Source organism: Chiroxiphia lanceolata, chromosome 3 (assembly GCF_009829145.1).
Source record: "Chiroxiphia lanceolata isolate bChiLan1 chromosome 3, bChiLan1.pri, whole genome shotgun sequence".
Lineage (NCBI taxonomy): Eukaryota > Metazoa > Chordata > Aves > Passeriformes > Pipridae > Chiroxiphia > Chiroxiphia lanceolata.
In genome coordinates, this window is record NC_045639.1 from 82,361,701 (window position 1) to 82,386,077 (window position 24,377).

At 39.3% G+C, this 24,377-nt stretch overlaps 1 protein-coding gene across 4 annotated transcripts in view; it reads left to right on the forward strand.

Moving 5' to 3' along the window:
- Positions 1 to 937: 937 nt before the first annotated feature.
- Positions 938 to 24,377, forward strand: part of IBTK (inhibitor of Bruton tyrosine kinase) — a 56,665-nt gene continuing 33,225 nt past the window's right edge. For 3 of the 4 annotated variants that reach the window (XM_032682616.1, XM_032682619.1, XM_032682620.1), the window contains exons 1-10: positions 953 to 1,187; positions 8,545 to 9,212; positions 12,719 to 12,815; positions 14,069 to 14,193; positions 14,727 to 14,837; positions 16,712 to 16,882; positions 18,034 to 18,151; positions 19,938 to 20,118; positions 21,356 to 21,479; positions 23,211 to 23,388. In XM_032682616.1, the coding sequence (XP_032538507.1) occupies positions 8,889 to 9,212; positions 12,719 to 12,815; positions 14,069 to 14,193; positions 14,727 to 14,837; positions 16,712 to 16,882; positions 18,034 to 18,151; positions 19,938 to 20,118; positions 21,356 to 21,479; positions 23,211 to 23,388 (1,429 nt within the window). In that variant the 5' untranslated portion in view covers positions 953 to 1,187; positions 8,545 to 8,888. Of the gene's footprint in view, positions 1,188 to 8,544; positions 9,213 to 12,718; positions 12,816 to 14,068; positions 14,194 to 14,726; positions 14,838 to 16,711; positions 16,883 to 18,033; positions 18,152 to 19,937; positions 20,119 to 21,355; positions 21,480 to 23,210; positions 23,389 to 24,377 lie in introns of all 4 variants that reach the window. The other variant, XM_032682617.1, reaches the window with a different exon arrangement.

Below are 24,377 nucleotides of genomic sequence, written 5' to 3' on the forward strand. Positions count from 1 at the left end.
AACTTTGGCCACTGGCATTAAGGCATCATTCATGTATTTCTTGGAAAAAAATATATCATTAACGATTTTTTTGAAAAAAAAAAAAAAAAAGTGATGTGTGGTTTTTTTTACTCTGTATTTTACAGTAGGTACTGCTTGTCTTGGTTCCAGCTTCCCACCCTAAAATACTACGCCCTAATCCTGTTCCAGATTAAACTGTAATCTGTAGCACCCATTGCATCATCTGAGACGTTAATCAAGAACTGAACTGAGCCCTCAGGGAGTTTACTTGAAGCACACATGAAGTGAACCACAGGTTCAAGAGCAGTTTTGCAAATCCCGCCCACACGCCAAGTTTGCTTGTGAGACTGCCCCCAGGTGGCGTCAAAAGCCTCGTAAAAAATCAACCTATGTCTCATAAATTAGACCACTTGCTCTGTCGGAGAGACAAACTGCAGTAGCATAACGCAACCTGAATCAGCACAGCCTTCTCGATTATTATTTTGAGGAGACCTGCAGGCTGATTATTTGCTTTTGAGCCATGCTGGAGGGAGGCGCTGCCTTGCCAGAAACCCATCCCCTCTCTTTGCAGACACGCTGCTTCTCCCGTGAAGTCTGCCAGCGGGAGGCACCTCAGCTCCCTGCCTTTCCTTAATCTCCTTGTTAATTCCAGCCCCCTCCCTCGCCCACCACAAGACACACAGCACCCTCAGCCCTCCTCACCCGCAGCCGCCATTTTGATTTGACGCCTGCGCACCTTCGACACCCCGCCCACGGAGCCGACCCCGCCCACCACTATGGCTCCGCCACGCCCAGACCACGCCCACCGAGCGGCCTTCTCCCCCTCGCCCCTCCCGCCCCCGCCTGTCAGTCAATCCGGGCTCGGTCGGAGGGGGCGGAGCCGAGGCGGCAGTCGCAGCCAATCAGCGTGCGAGGTGCGGCGGCACCGCGACCAATCGGCGGCTCGCTTGTTGGTGGGTGCGGCGGTGGTTGTCGGTACTCCCTGCTGAGAGTTCTGGCCCCGTCTGGCGCTGCCGCCGCCGGTGTCACCGTCGGTGTCACTGGCACTATCGCCGGCTGAGGTGTCGCGGTAGCTTCTGCAGACACAGCCACAGCCTGGCCCTGCCCCACAGTCATTGAGGATGAGCCCCCGCGCTGCCCAGCGCGCGTCCCGCCCTGCCCGCCCGAGCCCATTCATCTAGCGACTGGTGAGGGGTGGGGGTGGCCCGCGGGGGGACCGGCCGGAGAGGTCGGGGCGGGGGCGGTGGGGGGCTGTGGAGACGGGAAGAGGGAGAGCCCTGAGCAGGGTAGCCGGGCAGGGTAAAGGGTAGCCGGCCACGTAGGATGGGAGGGGAGCGGCTTCGTGGCTCGGCTGCCGGTGTGGAGGAGTCTCTTGTGTCCCTCGTCGGTCCCCGGCTATGTGAACGTGTGTAGTGGGAGTCAGAACGGTCCTCGGTCCCCCTGCTTTCCCCTGGCCTCTCTCCCGGCTCTGAAACACTTCAGACCTTCCCCCTCTTGACACTGGCTGCAGCCTCTTGCCAGATTTCCTTAGCTGGAGATTCCCGGGAAGCCTGCCGTGATCCTTGTCTGTGGCGTTTGGTAGAAGCTCACAGGGCTGCTGCTCCATTTGAGCAGCAGTGTTAGCCCTAGAGAGCTGAGGTCTCGTAGTTAGCTTAAAAGGATACTTTCATCCAGTCTTCTTAGGGAAAATCAACTCTTTTTTTTTTTTTTTTTTTTTTTTGATGACGTGGTTAGTGTAGTTGTCTGTCTTCATGGAAACTGATCACAATTTATGGTTTACAAAAAACCAGCAATCGCCCAACATCTGGTATGGCTAGTCTATAATAATAATGTACCAAAAGTTCAGAGTTTGTTCAAAAAAGTCAACTTTTCCTAAGATGGAAAAAATCCTTGATGGATTTATCAAATACGGTTTTAAGTGTGGTGAAATTCTAGAGCACACTTGTGGTTTGTTGTGCTTGACTTCTCTTCAGCATTATCTGTTTCAATAAAAAATCTATAGCAAGGTCCCAGTGTATTGTGGAAATGCCTATAGCTGCACTCACTGTACTTTTGTCCGTATCACTTTCTGTATGTTTTAATTGTTTTGGACAGTATTAAGTTATTAAATGTAAGTAGTCTTGACTATTTCTAGATAAGCCAAGCACAATATTTCAGTTTACTGTTTATGTACTATGATTCCTGACTAATAGATGTCCTCTGACGTGTTGTAGCTGAAATTAGCTACCAATGGTGCTTTGGTCTTTTTTTTGACAGACGTTTCTGCCTTTAGTTGGTAGTGCTTGTTTGCTCAGTTAAGAACAGTTGAATTAGAGTTGCTGGATTGCTGAAAGTTTTAATTCTGATAAGGATTATGCTGCTGTCACTGTGAAGGAGGAAGTTATAGAAACTCTGGAGAGAGCCTCTAAAGGCCACTTGTGCCAGAGTGTACCTGTGCCAAGCGGTGGCACAGAGGCCCCAGCCCAGTAAATGAAGCAGCTGGGATCTGCCATGGCCCGAGGGACACAGCAGCCATGGTGGAACATGGTGTTTCTAAAGCAACTCGGTCTTCCTCCATAGCTTTACTTATAGGCAGGTCACATTTATTTATAACCTGAGCAGTTTGCTTGTTGTCTAGCCTGTTTTGAGAGTGTTATTTTCATTCAGTTTGTCATCTGAAAATCCTTCCTGTCTGAATCCTTTATGGAATTTGAACAAATGACTACTTATCCCACTGTCGGGGGTAAAACAGACTGGAGTTTTGATTTTTCTTCTTTATGTAACAGATGCTGCATTCAGAGGCTGTGGGTGCTCTGCTGAAGCCACAGCTGAAGGAAAAAAGAGATCCAATTTGCTCAACCTGTACTCACAGGTTGTTTCATAAACATTCTGAATCCCAGACTCTTTCCAACGTTTTCCTCTACTGACTTACTTCTCTTAAAACTTGATAGCTGAGCTAGAGGCAGGGCTCTACCTGATGATTTTTGCATTGAGAAGAGCAGAACACTTTTTTTAAAGGTCTCTATGTGAGAATTTGAGACTGCCAAACCACTCTGAGCTGCTGCATGGCTTAGATTTACCTGGTTTTCCTTGTATAATCAATCACTTTTCTCTCCATAAAATGTACTTTGTATTCATATAATACCGTTCAAGGGGTTGAAAAGCTTAGATTTTTTCCTAGACTTCAACAATTGTACAGAGACTTTTTAAACAGATTAAACTATCTGTGGCTATGTAATTTGAGTAGAAATTAATAGTCTAACTGTTCTTTTAAACCTAGGACAATATGTTGCCTATACCCTAAAGGTGTGTTCGCTTTGTTTATCTAGGAATTCATCTGTGTTTCCTTAAGGATATGTTGCTTAATGCCAGTGCTAAGTTTGTTATATTACTACCCAGCTTCAATTTTCTAGTCACTTTTGTCAGATTCTAAACTATTACTTTAATATGTATTAGTGAAAGTTGCCTTTAGGTAAGAATATAGTCAACAGAAAATCCTGAAAAATTAGTAGCATGATAGCAAATTCCTGTGGCTTTAATTATGTAAGCTTTAGATTTGCTTCTTTGATTAGCTTATTAGTCAAGTAGTTGGTGTGGTGAAGTTTGCTTTGGCAACAAATATTTTCAGGATTTTCATGCTGTTATGGTTACAGATCTTTTGTGATCTTATGAAACAAGTGCAAGTGGACCAACTTGGAGAACATTATGAAATTTCAGCAAGTTTGTTTGAAAAACAACTCCCCTTCCATTCCACAACGGAAATCTTTAGGATCTTTAGGATCCCTTATAAGGATGGACTTAGCCTTCCTGAAGTTTATGACGTTGCCAGTCATCCCTCACTTCATTTAGCAACTTATTATCAAAAGGAAAAGCAAGTGAATTTTGCACCTTCAGAAAAGCCATATTATTTACACTATTTTTGTAAAGGAAGGGTATTATGATTGACAAGGAAGGCTCTAGGCTTCTTTTATATGGAAAATAGAGACCATTATTTAGTTCTGTTTTAGAAGAGTCAAATGCTAGGTAGGTTTTCACCAAGTGCATTTTAGATGCAACTAGTATTTAGTAAAATTAGTAACATCTTAAAAAACAAATAAAAAACAAAGTGAATGGAATGAAGTTATGCCAATTTTAAGGTCTTAGTAAAGCAGCCTGAGGATGGATTTCAAGACCATGTCACTCATTTGGCAATTGAGTTACTTTAATGCAGTGCACGTGGAAGATGCAAACCCATCAATCTGTCTTCAAGTGGCACTGAATTCTGAGTAGTTGAATCTCTTCTGTATTCTCTTTCATGTGAAACCATTGTCTATATTAAGATGAAAAAAGCTACAACAGCTACTAGCCACTGCCTTGGTACTGATATCCACATTCTTGTTAGCCAGATTTTGCTGGATGTAATACCTCAGTGTAGGCTTTCATCAGGAAGAAGTGGAAGGACCACAGATACGAGTTCCAGTATCAAATGTGTGCCTCCCAGACTGGTTGTCAGAAACATATGCTGAAGCTGCCAGCCATAAGGTGAGGGTTAGTTGTTCCCCTGTACCTTTGAGCCAAGAGCAGACAATCTCTGTGGAAATGCTTTCTAGGAAAAGAGAAAATTGGAGATGTGTTGATAGATAATGTGATACACAGATTTCTGGAACTTCACAGTGGAAGGCTTCTGCAACTCTGTTCATCTTGCTCAAATGTTGAGATTTCATGTCCGCTGTCTGCTGTTTTCAGGAAATGAAATCTGCCACCATCATCCTTAGTCATGAAGTTATTTGTTAGCTTGGTCTTACAAATGTGTAGAATCTTTGTTCATTTCATACTCAAGAGAGGTGTGACAGCTGTGATTTTTGTAGTGACTTCTTCAAAGAAACAACCACAATAGGTAGAGAGCTACTTTTTCAACTGCAAATGTTCTGACTCCATAAGGTCAGATGACACATCTGACACACACCTCCTTGGAGGGTGTCTGACATCTGTGGTGCTTTGCCTTATCTGAAGGGGAGAGCTGAGTGAGACAGCTCTACTTAATTCCAGGAGGCAACATACTACAAACACTTTCTTAGTTCTAAGGAATTGCTTCCAAGTTGGTTGTAATCTTTTAAATTTTCCTGGACTGTGAACATGTATAATAAGTAGTTCACGACTCTAGGGCAAAAATTTAGAAACCCACTTGCTGCAGAAATAAAACATCTTTGTTATACTCCATTTTTTGATGACTTTTTTTCTATAATAAAATGTAATTAGGAATTTGTTTTTAAAAATACTTTGAACTCCAAATGATACTTATTTTATCATAAAAATGTTGAAAATGTTATAATCTTATTTATTTATGTCTTCTGATAATTACAGCATTAGGAAGACACTGGTATTATAGCATGAATATGACTAGTGCTGAGAAGCCTACAGAAATATCTGCAAATAAAAGTAGAGACACATAATCAAAAGGGCACTGTGTTCTAGACATTTCATTTAAAAGTTTGAAAAATGCTGTTGCTTTTCCTATTTTGTGCTTATTTTAGATCCTGATCATTCATTTGGGACTCCCTGTACTAGAAGTAAGCATTTGAACAGCAGAAAGGCTTTTACACAGACCTGAGCTTCAACTCACAGTTTGAAAGTTTTAAGGTTTCACTTAAGGACTTCCTTTGTGTAACAGTCAGGTCTGATTATTAACCTTTTTCAGATGCAGTATTAACATGATAATGTCTGTTACTGGTGTGCCAGTCTGTTGTGGAGAGGTGAAAACTTGATCTGCATCCTTCTGTCTTGAATCTCAAGGTGTATGTATGAATACACTATTATAGTATCTAGTTTTGTAATGTTTGGAGTAAAGGAGGGATGGGTTGGAATGACTTATAAAGAAATAATTCAGCAGAGTAAGGTTTCACATAGCTGTGGTAAATGTCACCATGATGGAGTTAGTGTGACCTAGGAGAAGACTTTTTATTCTTTTAATGTTTGATTTGTTGTTCACATTTTGGTGTTTGGTGAGGCTAGACCTCAGGTACCTTAAATAGGTTTTTCTTTGGCCTCTCTCTTCCTTTCTTGCAATGGCACATGTTTCTTTGAAACTAGGATTTGATTTCTTCTGAATCATTTTCTCATGCAATTCAGTGTCTTAAATAGGTGTGTATCTGCACAAGGGGAGGTATGGCACATGGCACAGCAGGACTGCTCCCTTGGGTGGTGGTGTCATTTCATACCAGTTTACCTAAGAGATTAGTCTACTTTGTTTTATGGCTCCTCTGAGTAATTTTTCTTGATGTTGTTTTTAGTTTTATTCTTTGTAGCACTGATAATAATGTCTAAACAATGAACTATATTTAAGATGTACTTTAAAAGGTATGTGTAAAATTCATCCTTCTGCCACAGCATAATTTTTTTGCCTAGTGGCATATTGATGAAATCTGACAAATTGACTTGAGGATAATGGCACTTCTGATGTTCTTCCTGTAGATCTCCAGATATTTTTTTTTAATTATTAGTGTTTAGAACGGTGTTTGCATTGGCAATCTGAGTCTGCTGATAGTCACCTATCACACTTTGATTCCCTGGAGCAGCAAGTCAGGCTGCATTCTTGAAATTAGAGCTTTTTTTTTAAGCTTGTGACAGTGATTCACTTCTCTTTATAGTCTCAAGCTTGAGAAGACCAGAGGAGAAAAGTCGATGCACATATATGTTTAACTTTTTGCGTTACTGCAGAAGTTTGTAAGTTGGTTGGAAAATGACCTGTAGGGTGAACTGGAGCTTGCTTTGACAAATACAAGTTTTGGTCAATTCTGGTCTCATAAAGCTTTCTGATTGTTACTCCTGGTCAGGGATGAGGGACTAAATTGTAGTAAATAAAGACTACTTTTTTTTTTCTTCTTCATTTGCCTCTCTGTGAAATTGTTTTGAAGGTACACACTGAAACAACCTCTGATCTGTAGATTTGCATTCCGAGTATTTAATCCCTTGTGATTGAGGTGGAAAAATAATTGTTGAAGGCTTTGTCGTGAAATGTTTAAAGGAATACTCTTGAATTAGACTTTTGTTTTCTTTGAAGTTTACATTCCATTACTAGTGTTTGCTCTAAACTGATTGCTTGCAGCTTTATGGAAATCTTGATGATAATTCTTGAAACAGGAGGAGGACTGGGATTTCTGTTTTCCGAACAAAATAAGTTTTTTTGTGGCGTGTCTTTGCAGAGAGAGATGTTAACAAAATATGGTTATGCACTCAGTGCCTGAAAAGCAATGGAAGCTAAGCTCAACAGGTTTTTCGGACAGGGTGGGGGTCAAGGAGTAGGACCTGAACTTGCTAATGACTGCTGAGCTGGAAGTAGTAGTGTGTGTGGGGGGGGTTGTTAACTGTGTTGTGCCTTGTCCTATTTCACTCAGTTTGAAACTAAACTTATGCTTGGAAGATTGAAGCATATTGTTTTTTGGGGGCTTAATAGCAGTTCACAATTAATTCAGCAGTGTATCAGTGATGTATGTAGTTTCTCTGTTTTCTGGGTTTGTCTGTGACTTTTATACTGCTGTGTGCACTTTGTGAATTGTGACGCTTTTGACTTTAACTGTACATGTTTCATATGCAAGGTGAGTGCTTCTGTCAGGCCTTTACTTTTGAGAAAGAGGATGCCAGAGAAAGATGGATGTGCTAAAGATAAGTATGCCAAGCTAAGCAGAAATGCTGTATGCCCCAGATTGTGAATATATTTTCATGAAGAAAAATTTGTATCTTTGGTTCCTTTTCCTTCTTTTTCCTCCCTTACCTCTTCCAACCTAGACCTTCACTTCTTCCTGCCTGTTTCAGGAGCTTTAGACCTTAGCCCTGCCTGAATTCATGTATCTTGTACAAGCTGCTTTTATTTGCTCTGATGCCATCCTTTCTCCCACCTGTGTTAGCAGCTATGGGAGTGGTGGAGAGGAACCTTCCTGTTGGTTCTGTGGAATAGAATTAGTAGGGACATGAGTATGCATTCAGGGCAGGGAAGAGAAAGTGGGGCATAATCCTATTTTTTGCAGTGGCTACGGAAACTGTGGTGGTCCCTCCCTCCCCCTGGGTGTTACTGACAAGTCTTCTATTAGCCAAAGTGCGCTCAACAGCTGGGGGGGGTTTGATGCCTGTTTGGTTTTGGTTTTGTTTGTATTTTGGTTTTTTTCTTTCTTTCTCCCCCCTCCCTGCCCCCCAGTCAATCTTCTAGTTCAGTTCTTGCTTTCTGATAACAAAGTAACGATACAATTAGACAGTAAACAGGGTGCTGAGGACCCTAAGGTTGGGAAAGCATACTTTTTTTTTCTTCAGATGACTTTTTTGGATCCAGTTCACATTGTAGGCTACAAGATTTATGTCAAAGAAAGGTAGGAGGTGCCTTTGGCGGTTGGGGTGGGGAAGGGAGTAATGTTTTTTTTTAAACAGAGTGAATATCTGAATATAAGCTCATGTGGCATGGGGCAGGTCAGTTAACCCTTGCACATTGTCTTGTCCTGTACTTCAAAGTGCTGGTTTGGTATGCGGTTAAATCAGTACAGTTGCTGGGGAGAAGAGTTTTTGATTGCTAATCTGTTCTGGTTTGTTCTCTTTCAGGTCTCCCTTGCAATTATGGAGTTTTAGAAGAATAAGGTTGTGTGGAGGGGGAATCCCCCTCTGCACACTAGAGGTAGTTCACTTTTGGAATTTTCTATGGACAAGAATATTTGTTATATAAGATGGTGAAATAAGACTTCTAAAAATATATATTTATAAATATTTATTTGAATCAAGTGCCAAACGTAATAGAACAAAGTTTTCTAATGGCAGCTCAATAAAACTGGATTTACATCCTTGGAATTACAATTTTTCTAGGGCACTGTGTTGTGTACTGAATCAGAGTGCCTTGATACACTTAAGGGTTGTTCCCCTTAAGGAGAGGAGCAGCTTTAGAAGTGAAGATGAGTTCTTACATGCCAGAGTGCACTTCAAAGTGTCGATCTCTACAGCATGCTTTGGATGTTATTTCTGTAGTAACCAGAGGAAGTGAAGGCCAGATCAAGGCCTTTCTCTCTTCTTACTGCTACAATGCTGCAACTATAAAGGATGCCTTTGGCAGAAATGTTATACATCTCGCTTCGTCTTGTGGCAAAAAAGGTGTGCTAGACTGGTTGGCTGAGACCAAAGGAGTAGATCTCTTGGCGAAAGACAAAGAGTCTGGATGGACAGCTTTGCACAGAAGTATATTTTATGGATACATTGATTGTGTTTTGTCATTACTGAAGGTGAGTAATTTGCAACTGTAGTTTTCCTCAGCATCTACAATTTTTAGAGTTGTATTGGTTATGTAAAAGTGTGTTTTTAAATTTGACTGAAAGCCTCTTGAGGGTTTTCTCAATATATGTCTTAATGATGTTGTATTTAGATCTCAGAGCATTGATTTACTTGAAGGTTGTCTCTGTATTCATGAAAAATGACTGTCTGCCCGGGCAGAAATCAACACTGAGTAAGAATCCCTGATTAATTGTGGAGTTCCTGAAGTCCACAAGTTCTTCTTGTTTGTGTGGGTGATGTCAGGGTCAGGATCTTAAAAGTGGAGAGTGATCAGACTAAAGATACTCTAAGAAAGGACTCTTCAGTAATTGTACCAATTGGTGTAAGAGGACATAAAATAACGAAAGATTAAATGGCGTTATAATTAGAAATGAATCTTATATTTGAGAGAGAGAGGCACTTCAAGATATGGCATATTTTATTAAGTGGCTTTTGCTCAGTCCCCCTTATTCCTTTCTTACAATTGCTGTTTCTTCCCATCCACTTAGCGAGTTGTATGTATTTTTAATTAATCTTCCTTCTGTTCCTCCTGTCCCAAGTACAGCAAAGGGAAGAGCTACATTTGTTTGAGGTGTCCGATATCCCTTTAACCATGTGAGAAAAGGAAATATTTGTGGTTCAGAGTTGCTTAAAAACCTCTTAAGGCAGAGAATTTTCCATTTTGAGTTCAGCCTTTTTAGATTAGAGTGGCTAGCCATTTGTAGACGTAGAATTCTCTGCTTTTAACAAGACTTGAAGCAAAAAGATTGTGGATCCAGTGTTTTATATTTCTTGAAGGTCTGGTAATTGTTAAATATGTGCTGTACCCTTGCATAGTGAGGAGTTTTTCATTAAACTTCACAAAAGTAGGTGTTTTTGTAAGAATTGTACATGATTCTGTTCTCTAGAAAATTAGTAACTCTGTGCTTGATATATGAAAAAATTTTCAATCCTCTAGTGTATGTGTGTATATCTGTGTTTTTGATATTTGCTTACAGGAGGCCTCTACAGGTTTTCCCAGATGTATTTTACTTTTCTGTCAGTTGCATAAAAAAATGAGATTTTTGTGATAGCCAACTCTGTGATACTCTTCTAAGAAGCAGAAAAAAACAGCTCATGGAGAGTGTTCTGTCTCCCAGTTCCTTAAGTGAATCCTCTGCTGTACTGTGTTATTTAAAGGATATGTTCTTAAGGTATTATAGCAACAACAGGAACAGATTATAGAATAGAATTACGAAATAGCTGAGCTAGAAGGATATCTCTAAAGGTTGTCTAGTCCAACCCCCATATTCAGGCAAGGTCAACTAGACCAGATTGCCCAGGGCTGTGTCCAGCTGGATTTTGAAAAGAGCATCAGACATCTCTGTTCCAATGTTTTAATACCGGTGCAGTAAAAGCAGGGTTTAGATTTAAACAGAATTTCTTATATTTCAGTTTGTACCTGTTGCCGCTTTATCTGTCACTGAGTATCGCTATGATCCCACCTCTCACCTCCAAGCAGCTGTTTATTATGCATATTGATAAAGCATGCTGTCCTTCTCCCCCGCCCCAAACCTTCTCTAGGCAAGCATCCCAGCTCTCTCAGCTTCTCTTTGTATGTCAGATGCCTCAGTCATTGTTTTCATGATCTTTTGCTGGACTTGGTCCTTTATATCCATGTCTGGGAGTCCAGATCTGAAGCCAGCACTCCAGCTGTGGCTTGCCAGTGCTGAGTAATGCTTGCTGGCAGCAGTCCCACAGGCAGCCCTGAGTGCTTTCACCATTCCTAGCTGTGAGGACACATTGCTGGCTTACGGTCAACTGGTTGTCTACAAGAAGCCCCAAGTCCTTTTCTACTATGGTGCTTTCCAGCCATTTGGCCTCCAGCTGTATTGGTACACTGGATTGTTCCTCTCCAGGGCCAGGATTTGCATTTGCGTTTGTTGAACTTCATGAGGTTCCTCTTGGACCATTGCTCCAGCCTGTCAAGGTCCTTCCTGCTGAATGTCAGCACAATCCTCTGACTTATCAGCTGCTCCTCCTGGATCATCACCTTTGCTAAGGGAGCACTCTGGCCCGTTGTCCGAAGATATTAAGCAGTACTGTTTGCAACACCAGCATAGTTTAGTCAAAGAATATTTGGGTTTGAAGGGACCCACCAGGATCATTGAATCCAACTCCTAAGTGAATGGCCTGTATGGAGATTGAACCTGTGACCTTGGCATTGTTAGCAAGCACCATACTCTAACCAACTTCCTGTACTGGCCCCAGAATCAGGCCCTGGTGCCCTAAGCTAATGGGGATGACAGACTTCTGCTGTGGGCTGGAGGCAGTCATACCTTATTCTCAGACTGTATCTTACTACAAGATTTGCCACTCAGCGATTGGGGTTTGTTTTCACAAATTCAGGCCATGTGAATATCACTGCAGCCTCTGTCTGCTTGTGAATGACTTAAATGACTTCCAAAGTGAAGAATATCCAACAACTGGTTAAGTCAAAGAAATAGATCAGTCTTTCTGTTTTATAGTGAGTTAATACCAGCACTGTAGCTAATAGGGTTGGCTTTATAATTTGGAGAATGTATATTGTTGTTCTTCTGGCTAGTGGTTTTCCAAGGAAAATTATGGGTTAAAATCCCTATTTCAGATATGGCTGGCTGTCCTTCTGTCATGCTTGAAGGAATTGTGAACTGTGCTCCCTCCATTTTTGTATTGCATGTATTTACCTCTTAAGTGTGAGGTTCTGTAAGGTTTTCCTTCGCATTAGCAAGGTACGGCTGTTTTATCCATTAGGTTCTATTGGGAACATCTGCAGTTCCTCCCTTTAGGGAAGTGGTTGATGACACCTGATTTCCTTAAAACCAAGGCTGGTGTAGCAACACTCTTTTGTAATGAGCAAATGGTATTTACAGAGATTGTCTATGTCTCTCTGAGTTCTAAAGGAATGAACTGTTCATGTTTTCTGCCTCTGAACCTTCCCTACTGTCTCTTGTCTGACTATGTCCTCTTGCCTTTTCTCAGTAGCTGTGAACCACTGTTCCTTGCTTGTTTTCAAAGTCATATTAGTTTTTTTTTATTTTTTACTTCTCTAGATTGTCAAAACTGATTCTATAAACATGCCAATTTAAGAAAATATGTTCTTTGAAGCTGGTGAATGCATTTTTGATGAATATTTGTGATTCTTAGATGTCAGTACTTTATCTTCAAATCTCTTTACTTTGTATTTCACTGATTACATCCTATTACACAGTCAGCATTCAGACAATAAAATCCCAGTTAATAAGTCAACACGATGTATATGTGGCTGAACAGAATTGCACTGTTTATTTTTTTTTCAGATTTGCTCACAGTTTATTTGAATCTGAAGAGTTTCTTTTATCAGTATTAAACTTCAATTAAAGATTTGTATAGATTCTTAAACGTTTACCTGGTTTACTTCAAGCTGTGCAGTTAAAATGAACTTCAGTTCTTCTCTTCCCCTTCTCTCCTTCACTTTCAGCATGGCGTTAGTCTGTATGTTCAGGATAAAGAAGGCTTATCAGCCCTGGATCTTGTGATGAAAGATAGACCTATCCATGTGGTGTTCAAGAAAACTGGTAGGAGATTAAATAGCTTAATTTGTGTTTTCTAAGAAGATATGTGTCACCAATGTATTAATGTATGTACCAGCGTAGATAATATTTTGTGTTTTTAGTTAGGACTTTGTAAATTATGAGATACCTGAAGGTATGGGGGTTGCTAATATCAGAAGAAAGCAAGAACAGAATCTTGGTGGTAGGCACAGGATGCACATGTGTTGAAAAAATGTAGGAATAATGACTGACTCAGAGGTTAAAAAAAAATAAGAAAAAAGGCAAGTGATGTAATAGGTAACCCAAAGAAGTTGTGCAGACTCCATCCTCGGAGATACTCAAAACATGAGAGAAAATAGTCTTGGGCAACTTGCTCTAGATGACCCAGCTTCAGCACAGGCATTGGACTAGATGATCTCCAGAGGTGTTTTTTGACCTCAGTTATTCTGCTGTTTTTCTCAGTTAAAATCATCAGAGATGGTTTGGATTGGAAAGGATCTTAAAAGTCATCTAGTTCCAACCCCGCTACTGTGTGCAGGGACACTTTTCACTACACCAGGTTGCTCAAAGTGCCATCCAACCTGGCCTTGAACACATCCGGGGATAAGGCATCCACAACTTCTCTGGGCAACCTGTTCCAGTGCCTCACCACCCTCACTGTAAATATTTTCTTCCTATTGTCTATCCTAAACGTACCCTCTTTCCATCTGAAACCGTTCCTGCTTGTCTTATCAATACATGCCCTTATAAAAAAATCCCTCTCCAGCCTTCTTGATAGGTCCCCTTCAGGTACTGGAAGGCTGCCGTAAGGTCTCCCTGGGCAGTGGTGCAGCTTGGTGAAATACACATTGATTTCAGTTTTTTACTCATCAGAAAATGGTGTTCAGATGTCTCTGAAAGGTTATTTAAAAAATATAAATGTCATTTTTGGCCACCTCTCTGATTTGAATTTGGGAAAGGCTTTTTACTAAATTGAAACAAAGCATATATAACTTAAGGTGGTTAATAGTTGTCTTCTGAAAATGATGTGTAAATCTACTGCTGCAAAATGTTCACATTTTCTGCAAATATAACTAATGTTGATCATCTGTACAATATTGTTAAAATATTTTGTTGTAACACTTTACTTCTCATAGGATTAAATGTTTGTAAAGTTTAGTTTTAGGTAAGAAACAGCTTTCCTCTTCAAATTTTAGATAGAAACAGTTGGTTTTTGGAGTCAGTATGCGCAAGACTGGTAAATTTACAAGCTGCAGAGAGAATGTTTTTCGTTACAGATCCCACAGAAGTCTACACCTGGGGAAACAATATAAATTTCACTTTGGGTCATGGTGGTCAACAGGGTAAACATCATCCTGAGCTGGTGGATCTTTTTCCTCGGAATGGCGTGTATATCAAACAGGTATTCTTAATGTATTACATAGGCACCTTTCTCAATGAACTTGGACGGGTGCGTGAGCAGGAAGAAGTATCAAAGAAGTTATCAATTATTGAGAACTCTAATAACTTCTTGGGACTTCAGTTTGAGAATGTTTGGAAGTTTAAAGTAGAACATGAGCAAACATTCAGGGCAGACAATCTGCTGCAGTCTTAGCATGTTTTCTTCAGCTATTCTGAGGCAGTATTATGGCCCTTAAAACTCAGTCTTTGAGCTTCTGTTAGCCTGGGGGCTATTAAACTGAAACTGTTGATCTCTTCAAGTACGTTAAAGCAATACATAATATACTTAATATATGTATATATATTTTGTGTTCCTTGTACCTTGATTTGGCAGTCCTATGCTTTAATATCTTACTTGTATTTTCATGAACATATCTTTATTAAAGAAGAACTTCTTCACAAAGTACTTTTGACAGATGTTCTCAGATTATCCAGGAAAATTAATTTGCCCTATATTACCTCCTCCCCTCCCTTTTTGCCTTTGTTTTTTTTCAGGTGGTACTCTGCAAATTCCACTCTGTATTCCTTTCCCACAAAGGTCAAGTTTATACATGTGGACATGGACAAGGAGGGCGCTTGGGTCATGGTGATGAACAAACGTGCCTGGTATGCTGCTTTATGTTAATGTAGTCTAGCATAATGTTTCTTTTATTTCAAACAGCAAGTTTAAAAAGTGAATTGGAGTTTCTGTCAGTGTACTTTCAAAACGAGTTTGCTGTTGATTTCAAACCAGCCCCCTTGCTCCCCACCAAATAACAAAAACCTCTCCAGTGCTAGTAGTGAGGTGGCAGAGAGTAAAGGAATGTGCATTTAAATATAGTTTAATTGTCTACTCTCTTGTATGGTTCCGAATCATGGGTCATCTACCGCCACCACCTGCGTCTCCTAGAACGCTTCCATCAACACTGCCTCTGTACAATCTTAAACATCCACTGGTCAGATTATGTGACCACTACATCTGTTCTAGAACAGGCAGCAGTCACTAGCATTGAGGCCATGTTGCTGAGAACACAGCTGCGCTGGGCAGGGCACGTCTCCAGGATGAAGGACCACCGCCTCCCTAAGATCTTGCTTTATGGTGAACTTGCCACTGGCTGTCGCAAGAGAGGAGCCCCGAAGAAAAGATACAAGGACTCCCTGAAACAACATCTCAGCCTTGGCCATATTGATCAACATAACTGGTCTACTCTGGCCTCCAATCGGGAGGCCTGGAGACACACCATCTATAACGCAGCTGTCTCCTTTGAGAACTCATGCAGGATCACTCTCGAGGAAAAAAGGCAACGCAGAAAGAACCGTGTTTTGCAGATTACACCATCTAAGGAGTCTTTCTGCTGTGCCTTTTGCAATCGGATACGTCTGTCACGTATTGGCCTCATAAGTCACCACCGTGCTTGTAACAAATGTGGATAGTGCCTTCCCAAATCTTCGTTTGCGAAGCCCAGCCATGATGATGATGATGATGATGATGGATTTAAGATAGCTAGACAGAGCAGTCAGACTTTTGTGTTATGGCTGAGTTGTTTTAAAGGTTAGCTGATGCCAGATAAGTGGAAGCAAATGTCTTTTGTCTGGGTTGGCTTCTTAAGTAGGTTTGTGATGCCTTCTGATGTTTGCAAGGCTGTCACAAAGGAAACAGCAGTACTGTGGAGCTGTAGTGGCATGAAGAGTGATGGTAAGGTTCCTTCTTACTGGACTTACACAGCTATTAAGTGCAAACTCACTGATCACTTTCATTTGAATAGTACATTGTTGCAATATGAAAACTAAGATTTGAGAAGACTAAGATATGATGACAATGCAATTCTTAAACATCTTATCCTGTGCACATTACCTGGTAGTGTGTGTCTAACTTGCAGCACAGTCATTTTTAAAAATTTCTAATATCCAGTATCTGGTAGAACTGGATATTCTGTTGGTGAATGCTATAGTGAAGACTGGAGCTCTTTGAAGAAGAGAGCTTTTTAAAGCAATTCTATGAAATTAGAATTTTTTATCCAAATTGCTCTTTCAAAATTAGGATGTTACCTAGTTGAATAAAGGAGAACTCATGTTAGAGGGCATGAAGAGTCAAGGATACAGCACTGCTTCCTTATTCTGTGGAATTTTCTTAGAATTATTCTGTATTGGAGGGAGAAATCTTTAATGTTCATAGTAATTTAAAAAGAAAAACAAAAGAGGTGATAGCTAATATCTGTTCAGCTGTTCTAAAGATATAGTTTCCAATCTAATTTTGGAACAGGTGGTTTAAAAGTCATCTCACTTCATAGCAGAGGATGCATTTCAAATGAAAGTAGTTCATCTTACTGCACTGGATGTGGTAATTATGTTAATGAGTGTACTGTGTGTTCAGATGCATTTTTATCTGTATTTCAGTATTTGGTCATGACTGTCTATTGGTGTTACTTTGGTGTCATAGATGGCCACCAGTTAATATCAAACCAGTATATTTTTATATCAGTATTTCTTTTCTTGTTCAGGTTCCAAGACTTGTGGAAGGCTTAACTGGTCATCAGTGCTCCCAGATAGCTGCAGCTAAGGATCATACTGTTGTTTTAACAGAAGATGGATATGTTTACACATTTGGTTTGAATACTTTCCATCAATTGGGTATTCTTCCTCCTCCTCCTAACTGTAGTGTTCCTAGACAGGTAAAAATAACATCAGTCAAAGCTTAATTGTTTAGTTTTTGTTGGTTTTGGTTTTTTTAACAGAAAGTAAAATGCGAAGGTTATGGAAATAACTTAAACCTTTTCAGGACAACCAAGTTTGATGTGAGTTCAGATAAATCTTGTTTCTGTCTTATCATACATCTCAGATCTTAAATGCTTAACTCTGTCCTGATAAATGTCTTAGTTTGTAACCTGAACACTACTAAAGTTTGTAGTGTGAAGTATGATACAGGGTACAATTGCCAAAACCCTTTTCTTCCTCAAATTGTTCTGTAGCTGAAGTGATGTAACATTAATAGGTGTGTATTATTTGACATTCTTGCTCTTTTTGAGTCACTGAATGATGGCTCTCAGGGTTTGATTGTTATATCCTTTGCTGGAAGCATTGTTGATTCTGGAGTCAGTGCTTTGGGAAGAATAATTACAGGGAAGAGAGGGTATAGGCATCAACAATTTAACTATATTTCTATACTTAATCTCTTAAGTTTTATTTTTTTGTAAGTAAAGAAAGTGTTACATTACCTTTCACTGAAAGGAAGGTTCATCTGAAGTAGAACAACACTGCACTACCAGTGTTATAAAAGTAGAAAAGAATTATTGGCCAAAATGCAACAGGATAGTGTTTTGGGTTACCATGGGATGCTCTTCATTAGTGTAATGACAGCTCTGTATCCACAGGATTTGTTTTGAGTTTTTCATCTTAATCTGGAAAATGAAGTTAAATTTGAAGTGTGGAATTAGTACTGTAGTGTTCTGCAGTATGTTTAGGGCATTAGGATTTACAAGTTGAAACTTTTAGCTGAAATTTTGCAGCACCTGAATCTTCTTTGACTGTCTTATAACATGTTCTGTGCAGTCTTGTTCAAAATCTTACATATGAAGACAGCGTAAAGAGACTCGATTCCAGTTCTGATTAGATAATGAAAAAAGTTTATTTCTTTTTGTCACTAGTGCAATAGTGTCTCACCTGACGAACTTCTGAAATAATCTTGATTTATTAGACTGTATGTGGATTGATGTCAGTGCTTCATGGTTAATGACTTTAGGAGTTAAATGTTGTCAGAAGTTTGTACATGTGAAATTCACCTGTTGCTACTTGATATTAAGATGTACTTTGGATTTGTGCTTAGGTTCAGGCAAAAAACCTGAAAGGTAGAGTGGTGATTGGAGTGGCTGCAGGCAGATTCCATACAGTGCTATGGACTAAGGAAGCAGTGTATACCATGGGGCTGAATGGCGGTCAACTAGGTAAGGTAGAAGTGTTCTGAAAGTAAAACCTGAAATCCAACCATTTAAAGATGTCATTCATGCTTAACCTGTCATCTGCTTCTTAGAACAGAAGCCTGGTTGAAGCTTTCTTTTCCCTCTTTTTTTTTTTTTTTTTTAAACCGATCTGGTGACATCATCCCTTCACACTTCTTTTGAAGAATATTTTTCGTTACTACCAGTTTCACATTTTGAGATGATAGGAGCTAGTCAGACTTAACTGTCTTATTTGAACTCTTTATAATTCTTCTGCCTTACGTGTATCAAGTATGGTCCTGCTGCTGAATACTTTCAGGAAACAGAATGTTGCTGTTTGTGTTGGAAATTACCCCAAGACATGCTTTTCTCCTTCCAACAGTCTGGCTTGTACTGCCCTTAATAAATTATAAACCAGCCTTCAGCTCTCCTGCCTATGTCCTTCTTTCATCATGCACTGTAAACATGATACTGATAACTTTTTCCATACTAACTTTTTAAAGTTAGATACTTGCCTATATCTAGATTTTTTCCAACAACGCCATTACCAGAAGCTTCACTTAACTCTGTATTATTCTGAAGTCAAGAAAGAACCTACTAAAAACGTATTACCAATTGGTGAACTTCTTGATTTGTTGTATGAATGGTATATTTTAATTGCTTTTGTCTTTTTTGATAAACAGGTATTGCAGTATTGGTTTGGATTTGCATTTTTGCAGTTTTGTGTCTGTGTGCAAACAAAACTGTTTAGCTAGTTCTGGTGCTTATAGTTAATCTGTATCAGCTCTGGCCTCAGGTTCCAACACTTTTTGTGTTTCTATTTAAGGTTGAAGAGGTATGTGCAAAAACTTGTCTTTGTCAGAGAAGTATTTTACAGTGAATATCTCTTTGTTTTTGCCATTTTTTTTCATATGCACCCATCATATAAGTTGTTTTTGTGGTTGCTAGTGTTGTTGGGATTATTCTGGTTAGCACACGTCCCAGTGCAGTACCATAGAGACACTAAGTGAATTGTAAACGGTATAGTTATGTCAGCTGGGCACCATGATAGACCTGTGCTGGTAAACCTTGCCTGTTTAAAATGTTTGAGCATGGCCCTACACTGTCATAAGGCAGTGTTGCTTCCAACTGTAGAGGTAACTCTGCTGCTTGTTCCTGGATATCTGTACCCTGCTCCATTCAGTGGTGCAGACCTAAGTGCCCTGCAATTATGCCCTGCATACGAAGCAGGGTTATATTATATATGAGATTCTTGTTGTTAGATTTCTTATCCCAGCAGAGCAGCAATGGCCTGTTTTTATTTTTCTTTTTTTAATGTTTTCAGAGATCTTGCATTACAGCTGAAAATTTGTCTGTTTCATGTAACTGCTACCTTCGTGCACTTACAGTAGTTTTTCTGAAAAACTTTTTTGGTGTCTTCCAGTGGCTGAAATAAGCTGTAGTTTATGCCAGTGTTACAGTATTTTACTGTATTGACTGTAATATGATCAAATTAATATTCTTTTTTTTGGAATCAAAGCAGTACAACCTCATTAAATAGCTTCCTAGTGGAATATGCCTTACTTCATTTTTATGTATCAAATCTTGAGTGTTTTCTGATGTTTGTGGTGAACTAACAAGTATGTGTGGTGTGTTTCTTACCTACCTTAATTATTTCGAAGATGAATTATCCAGCTACCTAAAAAATCTTTTAGAGTTTAAGGGTTGTTCAAAGTAGTGTAGCAAAGTATCCTTTAAATGTACGACGTGTAGAATAGCAAATAATGTTTTTGGGGTGTGTTGTATTTTTTAGGTTATCTGCTGGATCCTAATGGAGAAAAATGTGTAACTGCACCTCGCCAAGTTTCTGCTCTACATCATAAAGACATCTCTGTGTCCTTGGTCTCTGCAAGTGATGGTGCTACAGTATGTGTTACTGAAAGAGGAGATATTTATTTACTTGCAGACTATCAGTGCAAAAAGATAGCTTCAAAGTATGTGTTACTTTTCTAAATTGTCGTGAAAAACAATAGGTGAAGATTACACTGTAGTTGTATACTTGAAGGTCTTTAAAGATTTTTGTGCAGATAATACAATGGTCCCCCATGTTTTCTTCATTTGCAGTTCTTTTGTATGAACCAGGGCTATCGTTTTTGTTTGTTTCTTTATTTGTATTTGTTGGGACATGAGGCTAAGGTGCCACTTGCTGTTTACCAAAGATATTTTAAAAAAACACACTAAGAGGAAATATTTTCTGCTGATTTGAAAACATTGAATCTGGTGTTTTTTCTTCCTCTGTTAGCCCGGTTTTGTATAAGTGCATCTTGGTAGAGGCATTGAAGATCAACTTTTCTATTTATTTATGTTGTTATGATTTTGAATCAGTAATTTAGGGTCTGATGTTCATAACTAATGTGTGGATAAAGTATGTTATGAAGAGTAATTTAAGTTGCAAGAGGGCCCTTGTGACATCATCTGGTCCATATGCTAAAACCTGCATGTAAAACCTGTTGAAGAAGTTGGATCCTTGACTCATAAATTTAGGAAATTATTTGATCCTGTTCTCTGTTGCTTAGTTTGCAATAACAGATTAGAATTGATTGGATTTGTTTAGATTAGATTTTGCCTAGTTAACTCCCAACTAGGTTTTCAGCTTCATTTCAAATTCTGTCAGTATTTATTGACGTATTATAGCTTAAAGATTATTTTATACTTCATTTCTACGTGGCTGTAAGTGAAGGTGCTGGCACTCGTAGAAACTTAATACAACATGCTGTGCTCTTATACTAAGAAACTGAGAAGGGATAAGGAATATGGTTTTGATCAGCTAAAAGCCAAAATGTACCAAATCCCTGAGAAATAACCTGGATAAGATAGGTCTTTTAATACAAACAGCTAAGTGAATTTTTGTAATTCTGAAATCAAAGATGCATCATCTACTGGTTTTCACTAATGGAATTTTGTGAAGAACCTGTAGATACAATGTGCTTACTTAAAACAAAAATTAGTCTGCTAATAGTAGTAGTAGAATACTATTATAGTAGCAATAGAATACTACTAGCGGTTGTGCTAATAGTATCAGTGGGGCAGAATTAAACATAAGTAATTTTTCAGTGTCACTGCCTCAACTATATTTTTTTTACTGCTTTATAAACAAAAAAAATAACTGTCATAGAAGTAACATAAATACACAATAAAGAAATACGAATTTAACCTTTTGTATTCTTTTAGACAACTGAACCTTAAAAAAGTTCTTGTCAGTGGGGGATATTTGGAATATAAGGTAGATACCCAGCATCTTAAAGAAAATGGAGGTCAGAAGATTTGCATTCTGACACTGGATGAAGCTGGAAGAGTAAGTTATTTATAGTTAAATGTAGACACTGTGTTGTCTTAAAACTGGAATACTGTGGTGGATTTATTGTTTTCTTCCCATAATAAAGTCCCATTTTACAGGACCTTTCAGAATCTCGGCCTTTTCTAAGATCTGCTCCTTGGGAGAGTTAAGCCTTCAGTGCCATCTAGTGGTGTTTACAAAAAATTTTTCTTACTGAAATACCTTTTAAAGAATGTTAAAAACTGATCTTGTATATCAAAATAAGGGAGCTATGTGGGTATTTCCTTTTCTTTCCTTGCCCTTGACTGAATTATGTTTTGAGATGCCCTTATCTGTTCATTAGGTCAGTGTAGTATTTGTGCATGTGAGTTTTAACCTCTAGCATCTGTGGTATTGGTAGTGCCCTTTTAACATCTTTGGGACACTGCTTTAGCAGTAAGAAACTACTTTATCTTCCTGCATCAGTGGAACTATGTCAATGTACATTTCATACTGACAAGTACTGGGATCTTTAGTGCTTCTAGGCATTATAAATTATTGAGTAAGGAAAGGGATGTGATCTTAATACTTCTATTTCCTAAATCAGTGCTTCCTGGTCTGGTTTGGTTATACTTCCTTTAAGGAAGTACTGTTTAACCTAGAAAAGAAAAGGCTCAAGGGGGATCTTAGGAATGTGTACCTGAAGGGAGATGTAAAGAAGATAGAGACAGGCTCTTTTCAGTGGTGCCCAGTGACAGAACGAGAGGCAGAGGGCACAAACTGAAGTAAAGGAGTCTCTGTCTGAATATCCGGAAGCACTTTTCTCATTATGAGGGTGGTCCAGCACTATCACAGGTTGCCCACGAAGGTTGTGAAATCACCATCCTTGGAAATACTCAAAAACTGTCTAGATGTGTTCCTTGGCGGCTACTTCTGGGTAGTTCTGTTTGAACTAGATAACCTCCAGAAATCTCTTTCAACCTCAGCCATTCTGTGATTCTGTAGGGCTCGAGGGACGGGAAAGGAAATAGGTTGCTCGGGTTCTTTTGTCCTCTCCTTATGTAGGTGTTAACAGACCTGTGCAAGCCCTTCAATGGGAGAAGATGAAAGTCTGACCTTAGTGCTGTTAATGCCATGTCTGGGCTTTACCTTGCTTGCGACTATTTCTTTATGTTCGCTTCCTTGACATGTACAGTTTACCTTGTTGGGGACTTGCTGTGCATGCAGTGTTTCACATTCCTGTTGAATATTTTGAATGTGTTTGGTCATGGTCTCCATTTCAAAACCTTGGCTAGTATAGAGAAATCTAAGATTTTTGTCAAACAATTAGCAGGAAACAGTTTAAATTTTTGGTGTGCTAGCTTTGAATTTTGTCTGATTTATAAGCAAACCACTTGGGCAAAGCTGTAAATTAAGAACTAGGTGAAACCTGTTTCTTGACTTGATGACACCTTTTGCTGTTCTTGTTGACGTGTCAGTAAAACCTGTACTGTATATTACTGCCTTGAAGATATTTGAATATTCAGAGAAACTTTTCAAATGCCCTTCATGGGCAAATGGATCTTGATATCATAATAGATTTTCCCTGTTTTACTTGTGGGTTCTTTGATGCTCATAAGACTTTATTCTAAAATTTTGAAGAATATGTTTCTCCTTTTATATGCAACTTAGAGGTGGTATGTTCTTGTGTTTAAAAAAGTAGTGTGTAATATGTGACTGCTTTTATACGATATGAAGATTTCCCCGTTCTCTAAAATATTTTTATTGTAGGTGTTCTGCTGGAAGTCATCTAACAGCTCCATGAAGCAGTGCCGTTGGGTATATAGCCGGCAAGTCTTCATGTCTGATGTTGCTTTAAATGGGAACGAAATAATGTTTGTCACACAGGATGGTGAAGCCTTTACAGGGAAGTGGCTGGAAGAAGGGAAAAAAATCTCAGAAAAGAAAGGTTAGCCATGATTTCTCAATGGCTTTTAAGTGCTTTAAATTAATATAAAAGTTAAATCGAATCTTTACAGTCTAACCATATTATGTGGTGAGTTTGTTCTTCCCTCTGTGACTGATGGTTGTTAGTATTGACTCCTACTCTACACTTTCCTCAGTAATACTAAGATTTACTTATTTTGCAGCCTTCAGTTAAACTTTAGGTGGAGATTCCTGGGAGGAAAAGTGCTTCTGAAGAGTAATAGGAGCACGAGGGTCTAGTGCAGTGATCTTGTCACATATTAGATAATGAGTCCTAAGAGAATTGGCATTAACCCAAAGAAGGAGCATATTCTTGCTTGTGCTGCTAAGTGTGTGAAACCTTATCGTGTTTGCTTGACCCTTACCTGGCAGAATACAGGGTCCAGAGCAATTTCCACCTTACTAGCTTGGCTCGTATTGCCTGTCTGCTACAGGACAAGATTTTAATTGAAACTGTCAGCTCTTTTTCAGGGATGTATTTGAACTTTATAACTGTATGTTGCAGTTCGACTTCCTTTGATACTGAGATCCATCTTCAGTTTTCAGTCCATTTTTGTATTCTTTCACAGTAAAAATCTTTCCTCTGTTTTTTAATTCAGAGTTGCACAGTCAATTGCTACTTTCTTTTGTTCTACACAGCACATAGTACAGAAGCACCGAATGCATCTCCTTTTTGCTGTTTGTCCTGGTGCTGATATGTGTCTGTAGGCACTCTTTTTTATGCTTATTGCTATTCTTTTTTGTAGTTTTTATTGTCTTCAGGGAAACTTCAGAATCCACACCTGTTGACTAGGTGAATGCCTAGTTGATCACACACAATGACACATACACAGAATCCTCAAGGTTGGAAGAGACCTTCAAGATCATCTAGTGCAACCGTCAGCCTGGCACCACCATAATCATCTCTAAACCATATCCTCAGGTGCCTCTTGAATATTTCCAGAGAGAATGAGTCCACCAACTCCCTGGGCA